Below are 15,443 nucleotides of genomic sequence, written 5' to 3'. Positions count from 1 at the left end.
AATGACGCACAACGTTTTACAACATGACCACTTGACTTGACAAACGGTCAATCTGAGTGATCTCCGTGCTCTGAGCATGTCAGTGGGAACAACCCCTTTTTATGCCTGCAATCAACATCAGACAATAGACCACACAACACTGCGCTGTTTCTTTGCGGAGAAGTTAACCACAGCTAAAACATGTACACTTGTTCTCTCAGAGCAAAATGTTACTAATCTGGACCCTATGGACACCCATGTCATACCTTTTATATAAATCATTCGCCTGGAAATATAGATACAGTGTACTTTAAACATTGATTTAATGTGAATAATTATATAGTGAAGGTTTAACGACACAGTTCGTGCAAGTAACATATACGTACTTGATGGTACCACAACAGTAACGAGGAAAGGTACGCTTTGCTTTTTTTCTAAGAGTGCATTGTTCTCAGAGAGAACATGAGTCAGTTTCCTTTTAGAAACCAGTCTTTAATTAGCATTTGCAATGAAGTAAACCTGACTTTTGTTTTTTCCTATTATTGTTCATTTATGAAACTGCCTCTTGGCTGAAACAGTGATTTATTATCTTGGCGAATTCCGATTTCTACATCCTCTGAAACATCAATAAATTATGTAATCTTACTTGGAGAGCTGAAACCGATGTAACTATAACTACATGCTTCTAAGTAGCGCGACAACTGGATTATTTCCACTCACTTTATAACGCGCCATAAAACTTTCATTACCTTTAAAGCACTGTTATGACGGTTTTGGTGAATGAGAGTATGCACTGAAGCTCGCACAAGCACAAGCACACACACACCCACACACAAACACACACACACACACACACACACACACACACACACACACACGGTTGAGCTTGACCAATCGCACGCACGCGCGCTGCCTCCTCGCTAAACCCCACTGCTCATATGTGAGCGTTATAAGGACTCGGTCCGCTGTCAGTGGTTCATGTCTCCCCTGTGATGCGGCGCTTGACGCGTGATGTAATTTCTCTGTACGCATAAATATAGTCGTTGGGGCTAAAAAAGCACGGCATGGCCGAGTTTTGTCTCTGAGCGGTGGTAAAGTCACTCAGGACCTGCACGCTTGGACTCCAGTGTGATTTTAGGGCACTTGCGGTATCACATCGAGCGCGACTTCATGTCGCTCAACAGCTCGAGCCGCGGCTTCGCCTGTGAGTAAGCGCTTTTGCTCTGTGGAATCTTTATTTGGGGGGCGGCGAGGGGGGACCGTGAACACAAAAATAGACAAAGAGCTTATTTTTAGCGTATTTGAACTGCTACAGACAGTGACGCGTGCCTCCGTGTTGGTCAGGAGGATGAGTGTTCATTCGGCCCTTTTACCGTTATTGGTGTTGGGACTTGTGGCGAGCTCGGTGCGTTGCGCTCCCCTGCCCGTGGAGCGACGCTGGGAGACTCTTTACTCGCGCTCTTTGGCCCGGATTCCCGGGGAGAAGCGAGAAGTTAACAGGGACAGTGAATATCTCACGGGCATTAAGAGACTGCGGCGCCTCTACTGCAACGTGGGCATTGGATTTCATCTCCAAGTATTACCCGATGGTAGGATTACTGGGGTGCACAACGAAAACCGTTACAGTAAGTTTCATCATGTAGGCCTATTTTGAGCTGAGTGCTTAGGACATATTAGGATACTTTAATTCTTTCAGTACTAGATGATCGAAATAAAATCTGTGCCGTATGATGTCAATATTAGTATTACTAACAAAAAGAAAAAATATATGTATTTTGAAATATATTGGCTGATGTGCCCACTGTAAAATGCTTTCGGCTGCTTTATTTTGTCTTATTGTAAATCAAAACACATGTGGAGGTCAGTCAGCATCTGGGTCCATGAATGATTTCCGCACCCTGATAATACAACACAGCTCTTAACATGAGAGGTGTCTGAACCGGGCCAACATGTAAAGTTGCTCCAAAGATGGGTCTGTCAAAAAAAAACAAACAATCTGTCAAGGAAGATTAATCACAAGTTCTTCTGTATGAGTCTAATTAATGGCCAACGCAGATTCAGGTGTTTAACGACAACAGACGGAGGGTATAATAAGCATATGTCTGTTATTACTACACATGTTATAGCAGTTGTTCAGCAGTCAAAGAGCAGGTCGCCAGGCATTTGTGTATCCAGTATCGATATTGGGATTTGTTTTGTGTCCATATGGACTATTTTAAGGCATGACATAAAACTGAACGGGGATACATTACATATACATTTTCATTACATACGCAGGAGCCTCACAGCACCTCTATAAAGGGTAGCAGGCAACAGATAAGTAGGACGCACACATTTAGCCTATATTAAAAAGAAATGAAGTAAAGCTTGTTTGCCAAATGTTAAGAAAGGTCTCGAACACAACACATCACATCTGTCTTAACTTAAAATATATACTTTATTTACTTCGTAGTCCCTTGAGAAAGTCTAATAAGCCACAAAACTCTAATAAGCCAGCTAATAAAAGTGCGTAACCATGGATGAAGAATAAATATCTCTCTATATTGAAACAAATGTGATGGAGATATGTGTATAGAGTTCGAGGTCGTTTATAGTTTTTAGATGTTTAATATAGTCTTCATAAAACAGCATGAAGCTAAAAGTCAGGGATCACAAAAGTGTAAAAGGCTGAGGAATCGAAAAGATCGCAAGTATAGAGGAAGGTTAATTATCTAAACACAGTATGATAATAGGTGCAGTTCCACAGGCGGAAAGTGCCATTTCCTTCAAGAAGGATGCTGTAGAGTCCTAAAATGTAAACAATCTTAACACTTTACAAATGCAACGGCCCGATATGGCTACAGATATGAGTCACCCAAGGTCATGTATGTATTTTGTTGTTATTCGCAGGTCTTCTTGAGATATCTCCGGTCGAGCGCGGAGTCGTGACACTGTACGGCGTCCGGAGCGAGCTATTCGTGGCCATGAACAGCAAGGGGAAGCTCTACGGATCTGTGAGTGTATGAAATGATTTACGGCTGGTTTCCGACTGTAGATTTGCTTATCGGTGCTCGATGGCACGTCACCCTTTTCAAGAGTTATAACCCCCACCCCAACCTCCTCTCTTGTCTACCCTGAGATTTCTCACAGTCGTGTTTTGGTTGTGGGCCCGGATAAACCTGGGAGCGCAGTACATCACTTAGACGTGTGCATTCCATTCTTAGCATTGCGGCCAGGAGCGCACACTTACTGTCCTGCTCCAGAGTAAAGTTGAACAGGCCAAAGAGACAGGACCACCCAGACTGGGTGTGTAACCAACACACACACACACCCCAACCGACCAATCCCAAATCCACCCAAAATACTGACTAGCAGTCTCAGATTCACTTGACCTACACACAAAATATGTAGTCTGTAGTAAAATCCTTTATAGCCGCAAAATGATTCAACAATTATTTGGACTAATATTTGAATTAGTTATCTCTTTTGGATGAAGGCTATGCTTAGGCTACTGACCTTGAATATCAGAGGTTGGTCAAGACGCTCATTATGTGCAGTATGCAAAACAAGTGGGATCCAAGGAATTTATATTGTGTAGGCATTCTCAATAAAAAAAACAACAACCAACCAACCCAACCAAACAAATAAATAAATAAATAAACACTACTAATGAGTATCTTTCCTAGTCGCACTAACTTTAGTATCTAGTACATAGAAAGCACTTAGCATTTGGAAATGTGCATGTACCTTTAAACTTTAAATGTAGTTTTATTTTATGAAAGTTTTACTTTTTTAAAAAGAAGCGCTATTTTTGCGTCATTTAAACGTTTGTTATACATATTATTTTACTTCTCTCTCTTACAGATTACAGAATGATGTTTTGGTTATGTTATACACGGAATAAGATTTATATGATTTCAACTTTCCCCATCCCTTTATTCTGTCTCAGGCGCAGTACACCGACGAGTGCAAATTTAGAGAGACGCTCCTGGCAAACAACTACAACGCGTACGAGTCTATGGCATACCCGGGCATGTACATCGGACTGAGCAGAACAGGCAAAACAAAAAAAGGAAACCGAGTGTCAACAGCAATGACGGTGACACATTTCTTGCCGAGAATCTAAACGAACACGGGAAAAAAGCACAACACATGCAGCCAATGCGGGGGGAAGCCCGTATGATGCACTTTCTACAAATATTACACACGAGGTCAAGTGTATCGCATTATTACTATCATCATCATCATCATCATCATCATCATCATCATCATATATATTAGCCTATTTATAATCGTTCGTTTTATATTTCTTTTTAAACAGCCTCTTTCTATGGGTGGAAAAACACTTAATTTATTTGTTTATTTATCCTTTCTGCTGCTATTAAGTGTTTAATAACTGAAATTCCTACAATTAACTACAATATGGATTTTTTGCACTGTTTTTTTTTTGTCAGTTTGTTTATCTCTTTTTAAAACTTTTAAGGAGATGAGTGGTGGATGTTTTGTTCCTCAAAACAAATGCTTAAATTTGCCACCATGCCACACCTGCGCATGCGTGAAAATTGACGCACTCAAGCTACTATTTTGACCTACAGTTTAGTATGCGTTTTGGGCATAGCCTCATGGTGAAGTGCATGGCCTGTCGAAAATGAGAAGAGTTACAATTTATGACCACGGAGGAAGTCGTCAGTATGACTTATTTTTAAAATTACAATTGGCTATGAATTGTGATGTTGCGGCTAGGTGTAGTCTTATTAATGATTTTTTCAGTGAAGACTTGGGGAGATGCAAAGACAAAGCAAATCATTGTGGTGAAACCTTACAGCAGCCACTGTTTCAGAAATAAATGTACCAAACTATACTTATCCTTGTCGCATTTGTACCTTTAGTATGTATCTTTTACCTGGGAAGGTGCACAAGGTTTACCTTTAATTATTCTTCAAAGGAAAGATACATCACTCCGTAAAGTCCAAGTATGTACCTTAAAACATGCTTAAAGGCATAGCAATACATATTGGTACCACTCCAGTGACAAGCAAAAGATCAGTTTGGTCTCATTGTTTCTGAGATTATATTTTATATTTCGGTCAGCTCGTAGATAATTTCATATAAGTTACTTGAACATGCTCCAAGTCATATTCCTGACTTCCAAAGTGGCATATGTGAATTGCAGGATTAGCATGAACACAGGATTAGTTCAAGTTTCTTGACTTGTGATATTGTACCAACCCCAGTGGTATTACGCACTGAAGCCATTGTCCAATGTCCGGGCTTTGGGGGTCTAACTGAAACAGTATCAGCTTACTCTCGGCCACTGAAAGTGGGCTGTTGAAGTCCTACACCCCTCAAATCTGTTTTTAGCTCTGCTCCAGTGGGGTGGGGTGTAGGCGTCTTGTAGGATGGGGGTTATCTGAACTCTGAACTTATCTGCTGTCAATCTTTGTCAGATCTATAGAGGAAGATATCTTCAAGTAAAATCCAGACCACTTCATTCAAATGAAATTTACTTCAGTTTTCCCTGTGGTACAAATGGGCCATGGTGGTGTTCAGGGATGCATTATAAATGAAAAAAACTGCAACTCAGTGTTCATATATACTGATAAAAGAACATGAAATGCATAGAAAATTGGCCATTGATTTGAACACTTAATCTTTAAAACGCAATCTTCATAGACCCCTAGACAGACAGGTTGCTTGGTCCGACCACTCAGCTCACTTGTACCACTTATTCAGAGTTCTTGATTTCTTGGTAGAGGTGTGTTCAGGTCTGGGATAAAGCACAAATACAGGAATAGTCAGGTTGAGAAACACTATTCATATTCATCTTTTTTCATTTGTTTGTTTTTGTGGTTTATTGATTTATTTATTATTTTATATGTTTAAAGGAGACATATGTCCCTTTCAGTCATCCTCTACCTCATAACGTTGTTGACTGACAGACTCCTCTTCCCAGTTTTGCTGACAGCAAATGTTCTTCCTGTTGCTGCATCTCCCCTCGGCTGAAGTCCTGGAAGGCCACTAGCTGCGCCTTGTCACGTTTGAGCTATCTTTAACCTGTGATTTACTTTTAGAAATGATAATCATGGTGGAAATATCTGAAGACAGCTGTGAGACTGCACTATATGCTTGACCGGTAACCCTATATTTTACTGTATATACATTTTTTGTTAAATAGAAAATTGCTTAATTGGTGAAATGCCGAGTGGCTGCTTTTTAAGTTGGGTGTTTCAGGAGAAGTACGCTTACTGCTATAAACAGAAAAAGGGTTAATCAAATCCATTTAGGACTGACAGAAATGATCTCAAGTGAAGCATTCCTTTTTAATATTTTTGTTTGTTATAGGTACAAAATTAAATTAGCATGAAAATGATTTGAGATTGTTCTTTAATTAATCAAAGTCACATGTTTTGTGTTATATAGTGAATATGGATAGGGATATGTAGATGAGTGGATTGATAGGGGTGGATGTGATTGATAAATAGGTTCAAATGTCAGTGAAAATCTCTTGCTAGACTGCCTCAAGAACAAAAGTCTGTATCAGATATCACAGCCATATTGAGAAATCTTGATGAAGAAGCAGCGAAATCTGTATTACAGTATTTGTTAAAATCCACTGCATTGTATAATTAATTCCTCTGCATTACTAATGGTCATGTTTATATTCTTCCTAACTCTGTAGAATTATTCATTTTATATGATTTACCTGACATGTTGCGTCAGAGGAGCCATTTCCCTCTCCTTACTTCTTCTTTCCTAGAGCCGTGTCAAACCTCTTTCCAAATGGAGCTGTTTTGCATCATTGTGGATATTGTTTACAATTGGCTGGATGCTCAGTGAAGGCAAATAGCTTCTCTGACCCTCATCATGATCTGGAACAGATACAAATCAACCGGACTAAATTTGCTTAACCAAAAGCGTGCAGTATCAACAAGCACAGTCGTGAACTCCGACAATGCATGAACAGAAATGCATCATTGCCTAATTTAATCAGCCACTCCACAACCACCTCTAGTAGCCTAATGTCCATTTTTATGATTTGTACTAAAAAAAAATATGAACAGTACAAACATAAACTATTCATTTATTTTTGACAATTCCTTTATGGCCATTTCTCCGCATCTCTGGTGAAGCTGTTAGACAGTCTGTCTGAGTCCCGTGGTGGTGTGCTCTGAACTCTGTTGTAACATTTACCAAATATTGTCTGTAGTTTTATACAGTTCCTGTTCAACATTGTGATGTATGTGCTGTGCACATGACAATACCCTAACTTAAGTGGAAGTTAATAAAGCTCAAAACAAAAAAGAGCTGTGTGCTTTTAATGCCTCCCTTTTAAAGAAAAAGCAGGGCTGAACAGAAGCAGGGTTTGACCCGTGTCCACAAACCACATCCACAGCTGGCATGCTGTAGCATCATCTTAACCAGGCATCAATAGACCATAGTCACATAAAACACTAGTAAGAATAGGTCACTTTGGAGTTTAAGTATAGAAAAAAAGGTTTGCTGGTGAGCCTAAAAATATGCTTACAGACACTGCTAGACTATGCGTGGGCAGCATTTCTGCAGGGACAGCAATGCCAAGTCACTGTCTTGCCTTTGTTTACTTCGTCCAGGGCCTGGTTTGCAGATTGGGTGGCTTTTAAAGGCCGAACGGTTACTCCCAAGAGTGTAATCCTCCCCCTTTAGTTCAGTAAGCTTCATGCAGTAGACGCCTGGGAGGGTGCAGGAGGGAAAGAGACTCTGCCCTTCCAGGCATGCACTTCCCTGAAAGCAGAGCTGGAGAAGGCCCTTCCTTATTCCTTATTCTGAGTGTTGACTAATGAAGGTTTTTTCTAGTCTTTTACAGCAAATTTACTTAAAACGCTCAGTTTATCACAAAACACCACCCGCTAAGTCCAAGACAGTTTACTAAGCACAATGCAGATGACATTTACAAATCAATTCTCTCCCTGATTAAAGTCATTTTGGCACGGGAGCGTATAATCTGGCAGGCTAGTCTCTATTTACAAAGATCAGCATATAGAAATCCCTGCAAAGCTCCAAAGTCTTGCTGTCATTTTAATGTTAGCACTTGCTACTAAATGGACAACAGAAATAGATGTTTGTTCAACAGAACTCTGATATTGGACTTGAATGTCTACAGAAGCTTGAAAACCATTTGACTGTTTAAATCTGAAATAATTGAGGTCATAGTGGAAGTGTAGTTAATAAGGCACATGTTAATATAAAAGTAGATCATGGCTGCTGATTTCTAAGAAAAAAGCACATCGCTGATTCATTAACATTTTCATCATCCATGTCTAGCAACAGAAATGACTTTTAAAAGTTTCTTTTGATAGTGTCGGCGAATCCACAGCATCCGCAAACTTCTATTCAAATAAACATCATGCCACAACAAAAGAGCAGGCAAACAGAGACAGGTGTGGTCACTTAATACACAACACAAGTATTCCTGGCCATGAGCTGGAGCTAAATGGAGCTCTGTCATTGCCTGAAAGAATGACAGCTTTCTGCTCCAATAAACGGAATGTATGAGGGTTGTAAAGGCCCCCCTTAAAATAGCTGCCCTATTCCACCTACCTGCGTCAGCTTCATCGTCTGTCAACCAAATAAACATTCAACCGCCTCTCAAGTGCCTCTTCTCCACTAAACAGTTTGGCCCTGAAACTGCCTTTATATCACAACAAGCCTTTCAAGTTCCCCAGCACAAAGACTTCACAGGGTACCCCAATGGCCGAAACAGCTCACAACGATGCGTTTGCTAACAGGAAGTACATTGGTTGCTAATTGACCGATCAGTGACTGGTACTCCAGGAGACTTGACAGATGTTTGGGAAATGGAGCTGCTAGTGCTAAGCTAACTTGAATATACACAGCATCTACTGTAACAAAATATGGCACATATTCTTATGGGGATAGTAATATTAGATTATAAATTAGATATTTGAAAGTATTTAGTCAGAGCACTAGTAGAAGTTTTTCAGCCTTTATATCAAGAAAAAAAAAGTGTTATAAATAAGCCGTTGATTTGTTGACTCCATAGTAAAATCAGTGCATACTATTAGAACTGAACATTCAAATTTCTTTTAACCAATGAATCAGATGATCTTTGTTTTAGGTTTTAATTTTTATTTAGCCATCAGGAAACAAAAGAGGCTTTTTTATTGGTTGTTTATTTATTTGTACAAAACTGTCATATGATCTTTAATTGTAGCTGTGAAATTAAACATTTTTAATGATATATGGTATGTCTGTGTATAATTCTGTTTCCTGCCTAAAACCATTTTGTGCCGTTGAAATGAAATGTAATGATGGGGGCTTCTCATGTAGGTTTCAGTCTCCACCTGTAGGATTAATCTGTGGGTTAATTACTGGACCGGTTTCCCATTCTGCATCATTTCCGATGTTAAGATAAAAATAGGGAGGATATGAATGCAGAAGAAACAGCCATTGTCAAAGTCAGAAATACAGAGATGAGTCTATCTATCTATCTATCTATCTATCTATCTATCTATCTATCTATCTATCTATCTATCTATCTATCTATCTATCTATCTATCTATCTATCTATCTATCTAGCTATCTATCTATCTATCTAACTAAGAAAAGAAACAACCCTAAGAAAATCCTAAGCATATCATCCAGATATTATTAATTCATTAACAGTTAAAATGATTTAAAATGTTTTTAGAGCTCTGTAACCTTTTTAAAGCTGACTTTTTAAGCCAAATTATTAAAGTTAAGTTTCAATTAAATTCAAGCAAGAGGGTATTGAAGACTGTAATGCAGTATATATTACTGTCTTTGAAAGGATTTACCTGAAACTAAACTTTAAATAAAAAAAGAGAAAAAAACTGCTATATAGAACATATATTTGTGTGTTCATTTTTTAAATTATAGTATATACATTTATAATGAACAACTAATGTTGTTTAGGATCACTGATTTATATAATAGAATAATGGCAGAAACTGGAATTGGAAAATCGTTTCCAGTGACATAAAATAGCAGTAAGAATGTTGAAAAAATTAACATAACTGGGGGATGGGTTGAGCTCAACTGAAGCAAATCAGCCTCATGCATGAATTCAAATTCCCACACCTGGTCTGGGCCACAAGTAACCACCACCAAGCACCTGCTCCACCCTTAAAAGCCATCACTTGTGCTGCACTTAATCCGATACCTAACTCCTTAACACACTCTTACACAGACTGCCACTTTAAAAAAACCTCAAAAACAATATACAGCAAGTAATCACAGCAGATTTAATAAGCGACTGAATGTAATACAAAAGCACACAAAGCAAACAAAGAAACAACCAGACAATTAAAAAAATGTTTAACAAACGAATAAGACAAATAGCCATCGATTGTTTATATGCAAGTTGCACAAATTCACTAGATGTTAAATATATGCATTGTGTTGGGTACTGAAAACTCGAACTCTTGGCTGATGGTGAATTTCATTGATTCCTGTTTTATGTTTCATTTGTACGTCTTGTTAAATGTTTTAAAAACGTTATCTCGGTTACAGCTCTGTTACCTCCGCTTAATTTTGACTAGCTGCTCATTCATGCAATTATACAAATAACCAATCATGTGACAGCAAAACAATGAGTTAAAATATGCAGATACAGGTCAAGAGTTTGAGTTAATAGTCATAGATTCATCAAAACTGAACAGTTCAAAAAAGACCAAGTGACAAGCCTGTTCTGGGTTGAATGGATTAAAATCTTCTCGTGTTAGATGTTCTGAGATGAGCATGTTTCTTCACACTACAGTTGATAAGAGTAATTATGAGCTACTTTAGACTTCCTGTCAGCTTCACAAAGCTTCTCCTCTGATCTCTCAGATCTCGCAGTTTTATTTTTGTTTGCTTTTTCACCATTTCCTGTAATCTCTTCTAGGTTTCAGTGTTATTATCTAAAGCTCTGAACCTGCATCTGCATTATTCGCTGATTATATAACTGTATAAATGAAGGCGTGAACTGTATGAATGAACTGTATCAGATGTGCAAGTGGATGTACATTGGAATAACAGGAAACTATTACAATGTGAATTGAAATAAATCTATAGTTAATGTGATGGTATACTGGATAATTTAGAAAATTGTGTCAAAAAAAGCAATATTTTTATTTCTAGATTTTATAATAGCAAAATATCAGGAACAGGAACAACTTTTCTTCCCGAAAATGCCTGCTTAGCCATTTCCCTAAGCAAATTATTTCATTCTTGAACCGTGAATGGTTGGTAGTACGGTTTTTGAACCATGAATTTTTCATAAGAACCCTAGTTTGCACATATGCAGTGTGGTGTTGTTCAGACTGTTGTTCACATTGAGGTGTGTTTTTGCATGTTGATGCATACGCAGAGATGTGGGATACCGATGCCTCTGGCAGCACGGCCCAAGGGCTGTATTTACAGTGTTTTTACCCTGCACTCTCTTTGTAGGTTCCAGCTGCAAGGTGTCTGTTTGGGACACTCCAGATGTTGGCTCATAAAGACAAGGTACTTCAAATAGCTGTGAACATCCTAAGCAGCTCATTCACCGTGAACCCTGCTTAGAGCTGTACACTGGGGCATTAGGACAGGGGAAACAACATAGGCATTTTCCCTGTAATCATGCAGCTGGCTGTCGAAGAGGTTGGAGCAGGCCTGCCAGTCGCTTTCCACATGACATCTCCAGGCAAGGAGGCAGAGCTCTGAAACTCCCAAATAGCTTCAATGGCATAGCTTTCCCTTGGGAACTTGAACTTGAACTCAGCAGTGACCTGGTCAACAAAAGCACAGCCAGTGATATAACTACAAAGCTTTGACCTCTTTATTAAAAGCTAATAATAAGATAGAACATACATACAACATTTCATTGCAAGTTTCCTTTTCAGTTTTGATTTGGAACACTAAAAAAGGAGCACAGAAAAGGGAGTGGTTTTAGCTGAACACTAGAAAGTAAGTGCAAAAACATGAGTGAATGCAAGACATTAAAGAAGCTAGAAGAGCAAATAAAGCACCATGAATTTGGCAGTAATCCTGACAGCCATTAGCCTGGGCACTTTAAAGAGTGAGAGCCAGCCTTTCACGTGGTTTTAATCAAAGTAGCACCAACAAAGTCGATCACAGCACAACGAAGAACAAGAGACATCATAGTCAAAACATGGTTTTGAGCTTCAAAGTGAATGCTGAGTGCCTGCATACACAGCCCTGATGAGACATTGGCGGGGAAACAGGCAAGCAAATCAGAGGCTTAATCAGTCCCTTAACAGCCTGCACAGACAGTCTGCTGAGTGTGCATGTGGGTCTAGTCAATGAGCACAATGAGATGTACAGCAGGATGAATAAGTGTGTATGAAATAGAAGAAACACTATTATACCTGGGGTTTTTTTGATCAGTGGATATGAGGTTATATGCCACTGTGATCTGACTGAGATTTCCACAAGAGGGCAACAGATGGACATTTGTTTGCTTTCAAGGTGGCCTTAAAGGTATAAAACCTCTTGAACTCCTGAACTTCTTAGACCTACATTAAGTGACTTAACAGTTCAGTTAACAATATGTCACAGCTTATATGAAAAATAGGACAACATACCAACAAACAAACTTATATTAAGCAGCATCAGCATAGCTCTACTGCCTGCTGGCCTGTTTCCTTTACATTTTTAAAATCTCATAATGCTATTGCACCATCATACATCTCTGACTGTCTGATAAACAATGTTCTGAATTAAAGTTCATGATCATGGAGTACTGAAAAGTGTGGACAATCTGCCATTTTGTTTTTATGCACCAAAGGTTTCGAACATATTACCAGTAAACATTTGACATTTGTCCGACTCCATTTATCACTGATTAAAAAACAAAATAAAATGATTGGGCTACTAAATTTCTGTATTTTTTACACTATTTAATAATGGGATGAAGGGATGTGGTAGCCTAGTGATTAAGGTGCTGGACTACCAATCGGAAGGTTGTGAGTTTAATTCCCACATCCATCAGGCTGCCGCTGCTGAGCAAGGCCCTTAACCCTCAATTGCTCAGTTATATTATACAATATATTATTGTGATTATTTGTTCTTCTTATTATCAATTTTTACCTTAAATTTAAAATTAAATTAATTTAATTTAGAATCTACTTTTTAAATAATAATAATAATAATAATAATAATAATAATAATAATAATAATAATAATAATAAGATTTTTTACTGACAATCAGTGACAACCAATGAAACTACTGAAATCCCAAGTGTTATATATAAAAAATATATATAAAATATATATAAAACATCTGGTCTGGTTTAAGAGGTGTTTACCCTGAGTAAAAAGCAATTTCTAAAAAAAAAAAAAACAGAGAACTGTTGTCCCCAAAGTAAGTAAGCACCCTGCATACAGTATACTCTTATGCACTGCTCTGCTTCATGATTTTTTTTTGACATTGCTTTTTACACAGGATCAACACCTTTGAAGACAGACAGACTTTTTCCATATAAAAGACTGGGTATTTCAGCAGCCCCATTAGTTGGCAACACATCCAATGTATGTATCTCAGCAGATATGAATCCCATACAATACTGAGCAACTTGGCATAAATCGAGTGTGCTCTTATTTGCCATTTGGCATTATGGTTGATTTTGACGCAACAGAGACAGGAAATACACCCAACATAACCTTTAATCTAACAGAACATTATTGCACAAGGGATTGCAAATAGACGGATTGTCCGCCAAGGCCCCTGTGTGACTGAAGAGAGCTAACATTTTTCATGAATGGACTGAGATCATGAGAAAGAAGAGACTAAACAATGAAAGCAGTCCATATAAATGCATGAATAAGTGCGCTGAACTGGCTTTGTCCACATTAGTAAAATTTTGCGATGACAGCATAGGTCAACAATGCGGCTAAGATAAGGTCAAAACACTTAGTATTTCAAACTATCAGCAAAAGTCAAGCTCCAAATAATGTATGATGTCACTGGTTGATGAAATAATCAGCAGTTTACAATGAAATTACATATTTCCAGCAAAGGAAATGACTCAGCCTAGGAAGCAAATACAATGAAAACCTTAGCAGTCAGAGAAATCTTTGTTTGAACATTTACCTATCTATTAATAACCTGTACACGGGATGCTTGTTTTGAGTTGGTAGACATTTTCTGGTTGCCTGTACCTTCTTCTATAATAAAATTGTTCAAAAGACTTTTTTGTTTCATTTCATATTCCAGTACACATGGACACTGAAGGGATAGTAATGGAACATTAAAAAAACAACACCCACTGGGCATTACCACATCAGGTCAGTGGGATCTGTTAGTCCTAATGTTGGTCCTACCCCAGGATTGGGGTAATAATCTGTTTTGGGAGGCAGAGTTTTGGCCTTGTTGATTTCATACACCAGGAAACTTGTTGCTCTAAACCAAGAAGTTTGTTTTCTTATGAACAGAGACACAATCTAAAAGGTAGGTTTCTGTAAAGCTGTACAGCTATTTCTGTACATTTGCTTTGTGACAAGGTCAATTTTAAAAGCATTGTACATATAAAACTGAATTGAATTGAAATAAAGAACAAGTGCTCCTACTCAATATACGTTTATGTTCAAAACAATAATGGTGATTTTCATCTAATTCATCTCAAGCAGGTGCCAGCAGTATTAGTTCACATAAATCTTTGAAATTTCGATCGTTCCAGAACACAAGTACTTTAAAAGGTTGTATACCAAGGGCTTCAAACATTAGTACCAGTTTCTGGTACGGAACTACAAGCTTTTCATAGTGGGTTATTGCAGCTGGTCCCAAAGATCCAGAAACTGAAATGAAATGATAAATATATCATTGTGTCAGCAAGCGTGTCCCAGAGTGTAATGTGGCTTTTTTTATTTAAAAAAAAAGGGGTGATTTTGGGAGCTCTGCATTTTCAGAGTAGGATAAATTATCATGAATGATTTCAATGATCTCACCAAAGTGTGCAGAGTTTCTGTGAATGTTCTGCTCATATCTGTGTGCCATCCTCTTTGGGTTCTTCAGTTTTCAAACACCTCTCAAAACATATAAATATATTAAGATATATTCCGATATATTATATTAGATGCAAATGATTGGACAGACTGACATACCATACAGGAATTATTCCTACATTTACATTTACATTTACAACATTTGACAGACGCCCTTATCCATAACGACATACATAAGTGCTTAAATCTCTTAAAGGCTGGTTCACTAGGTTGCATTCCTGCATCATGTCCAGTGGTTGAGAGAGTCCAGATCCACCATGACCCTGATCAGGATAAAGCAGTTATAAAATTGAGAAAATGGTCCTGAAGGTCCAATAACAAATCTTAAACAATAAATAAATAAGGTGCACTTACATTTGCATTTGGAAAATACATAAAACTGTATGTATGTACACTGTATGTACTCTTTATGGTACCACCATAGCTTCAAGGAATACTACTGTTTGGCTAAACAGTAACCTAACATTATTATAGAGCGCCAT

The 15,443-nt window shown here is 38.1% G+C and overlaps 1 protein-coding gene across 2 annotated transcripts; it reads left to right on the top strand.

Moving 5' to 3' along the window:
* Nucleotides 1-952: 952 nt before the first annotated feature.
* On the top strand, nt 953-7,262 carry fgf4 (fibroblast growth factor 4). 2 transcript variants are annotated; one of them, XR_009649445.1, is made up of 4 exons: nt 953-1,604; nt 2,869-2,972; nt 3,908-6,091; nt 6,716-7,262. XR_009649445.1 is itself a non-coding variant. In XM_060886279.1 (3 exons), exons 1-3 carry the CDS (start codon nt 1,328-1,330, stop codon nt 4,082-4,084), a joined length of 558 nt encoding a protein of 185 aa, XP_060742262.1. In that variant the 5' UTR covers nt 953-1,327; the 3' UTR covers nt 4,085-7,262. The 2 variants fall into 2 exon arrangements, 1 of the variants encoding a protein (XP_060742262.1); XM_060886279.1 differs by having other exon boundaries at nt 3,908-7,262.
* The last annotated feature ends 8,181 nt before the right edge of the window (nt 7,263-15,443 follow it).

Source organism: Tachysurus vachellii, chromosome 1 (assembly GCF_030014155.1).
Source record: "Tachysurus vachellii isolate PV-2020 chromosome 1, HZAU_Pvac_v1, whole genome shotgun sequence".
NCBI lineage: Eukaryota > Metazoa > Chordata > Actinopteri > Siluriformes > Bagridae > Tachysurus > Tachysurus vachellii.
This window is presented reverse-complemented; position numbering and strand designations above follow the sequence as displayed.

What these genes read in the sequence shown, in the direction of transcription:
- fgf4 (XM_060886279.1), top strand. Translation starts at nt 1,328, where the DNA reads ATGAGTGTTCATTCGGCCCTTTTACCGTTATTGGTGTTGGGACTTGTG. An exon ending in GCACAACGAAAACCGTTACA is followed by an intron (nt 1,605 to 2,868) that starts GTAAGTTTCATC and finishes TGTTATTCGCAG; the next exon opens with GTCTTCTTGAGATATCTCCG. An exon ending in AGGGGAAGCTCTACGGATCT is followed by an intron (nt 2,973 to 3,907) that starts GTGAGTGTATGA and finishes ATTCTGTCTCAG; the next exon opens with GCGCAGTACACCGACGAGTG.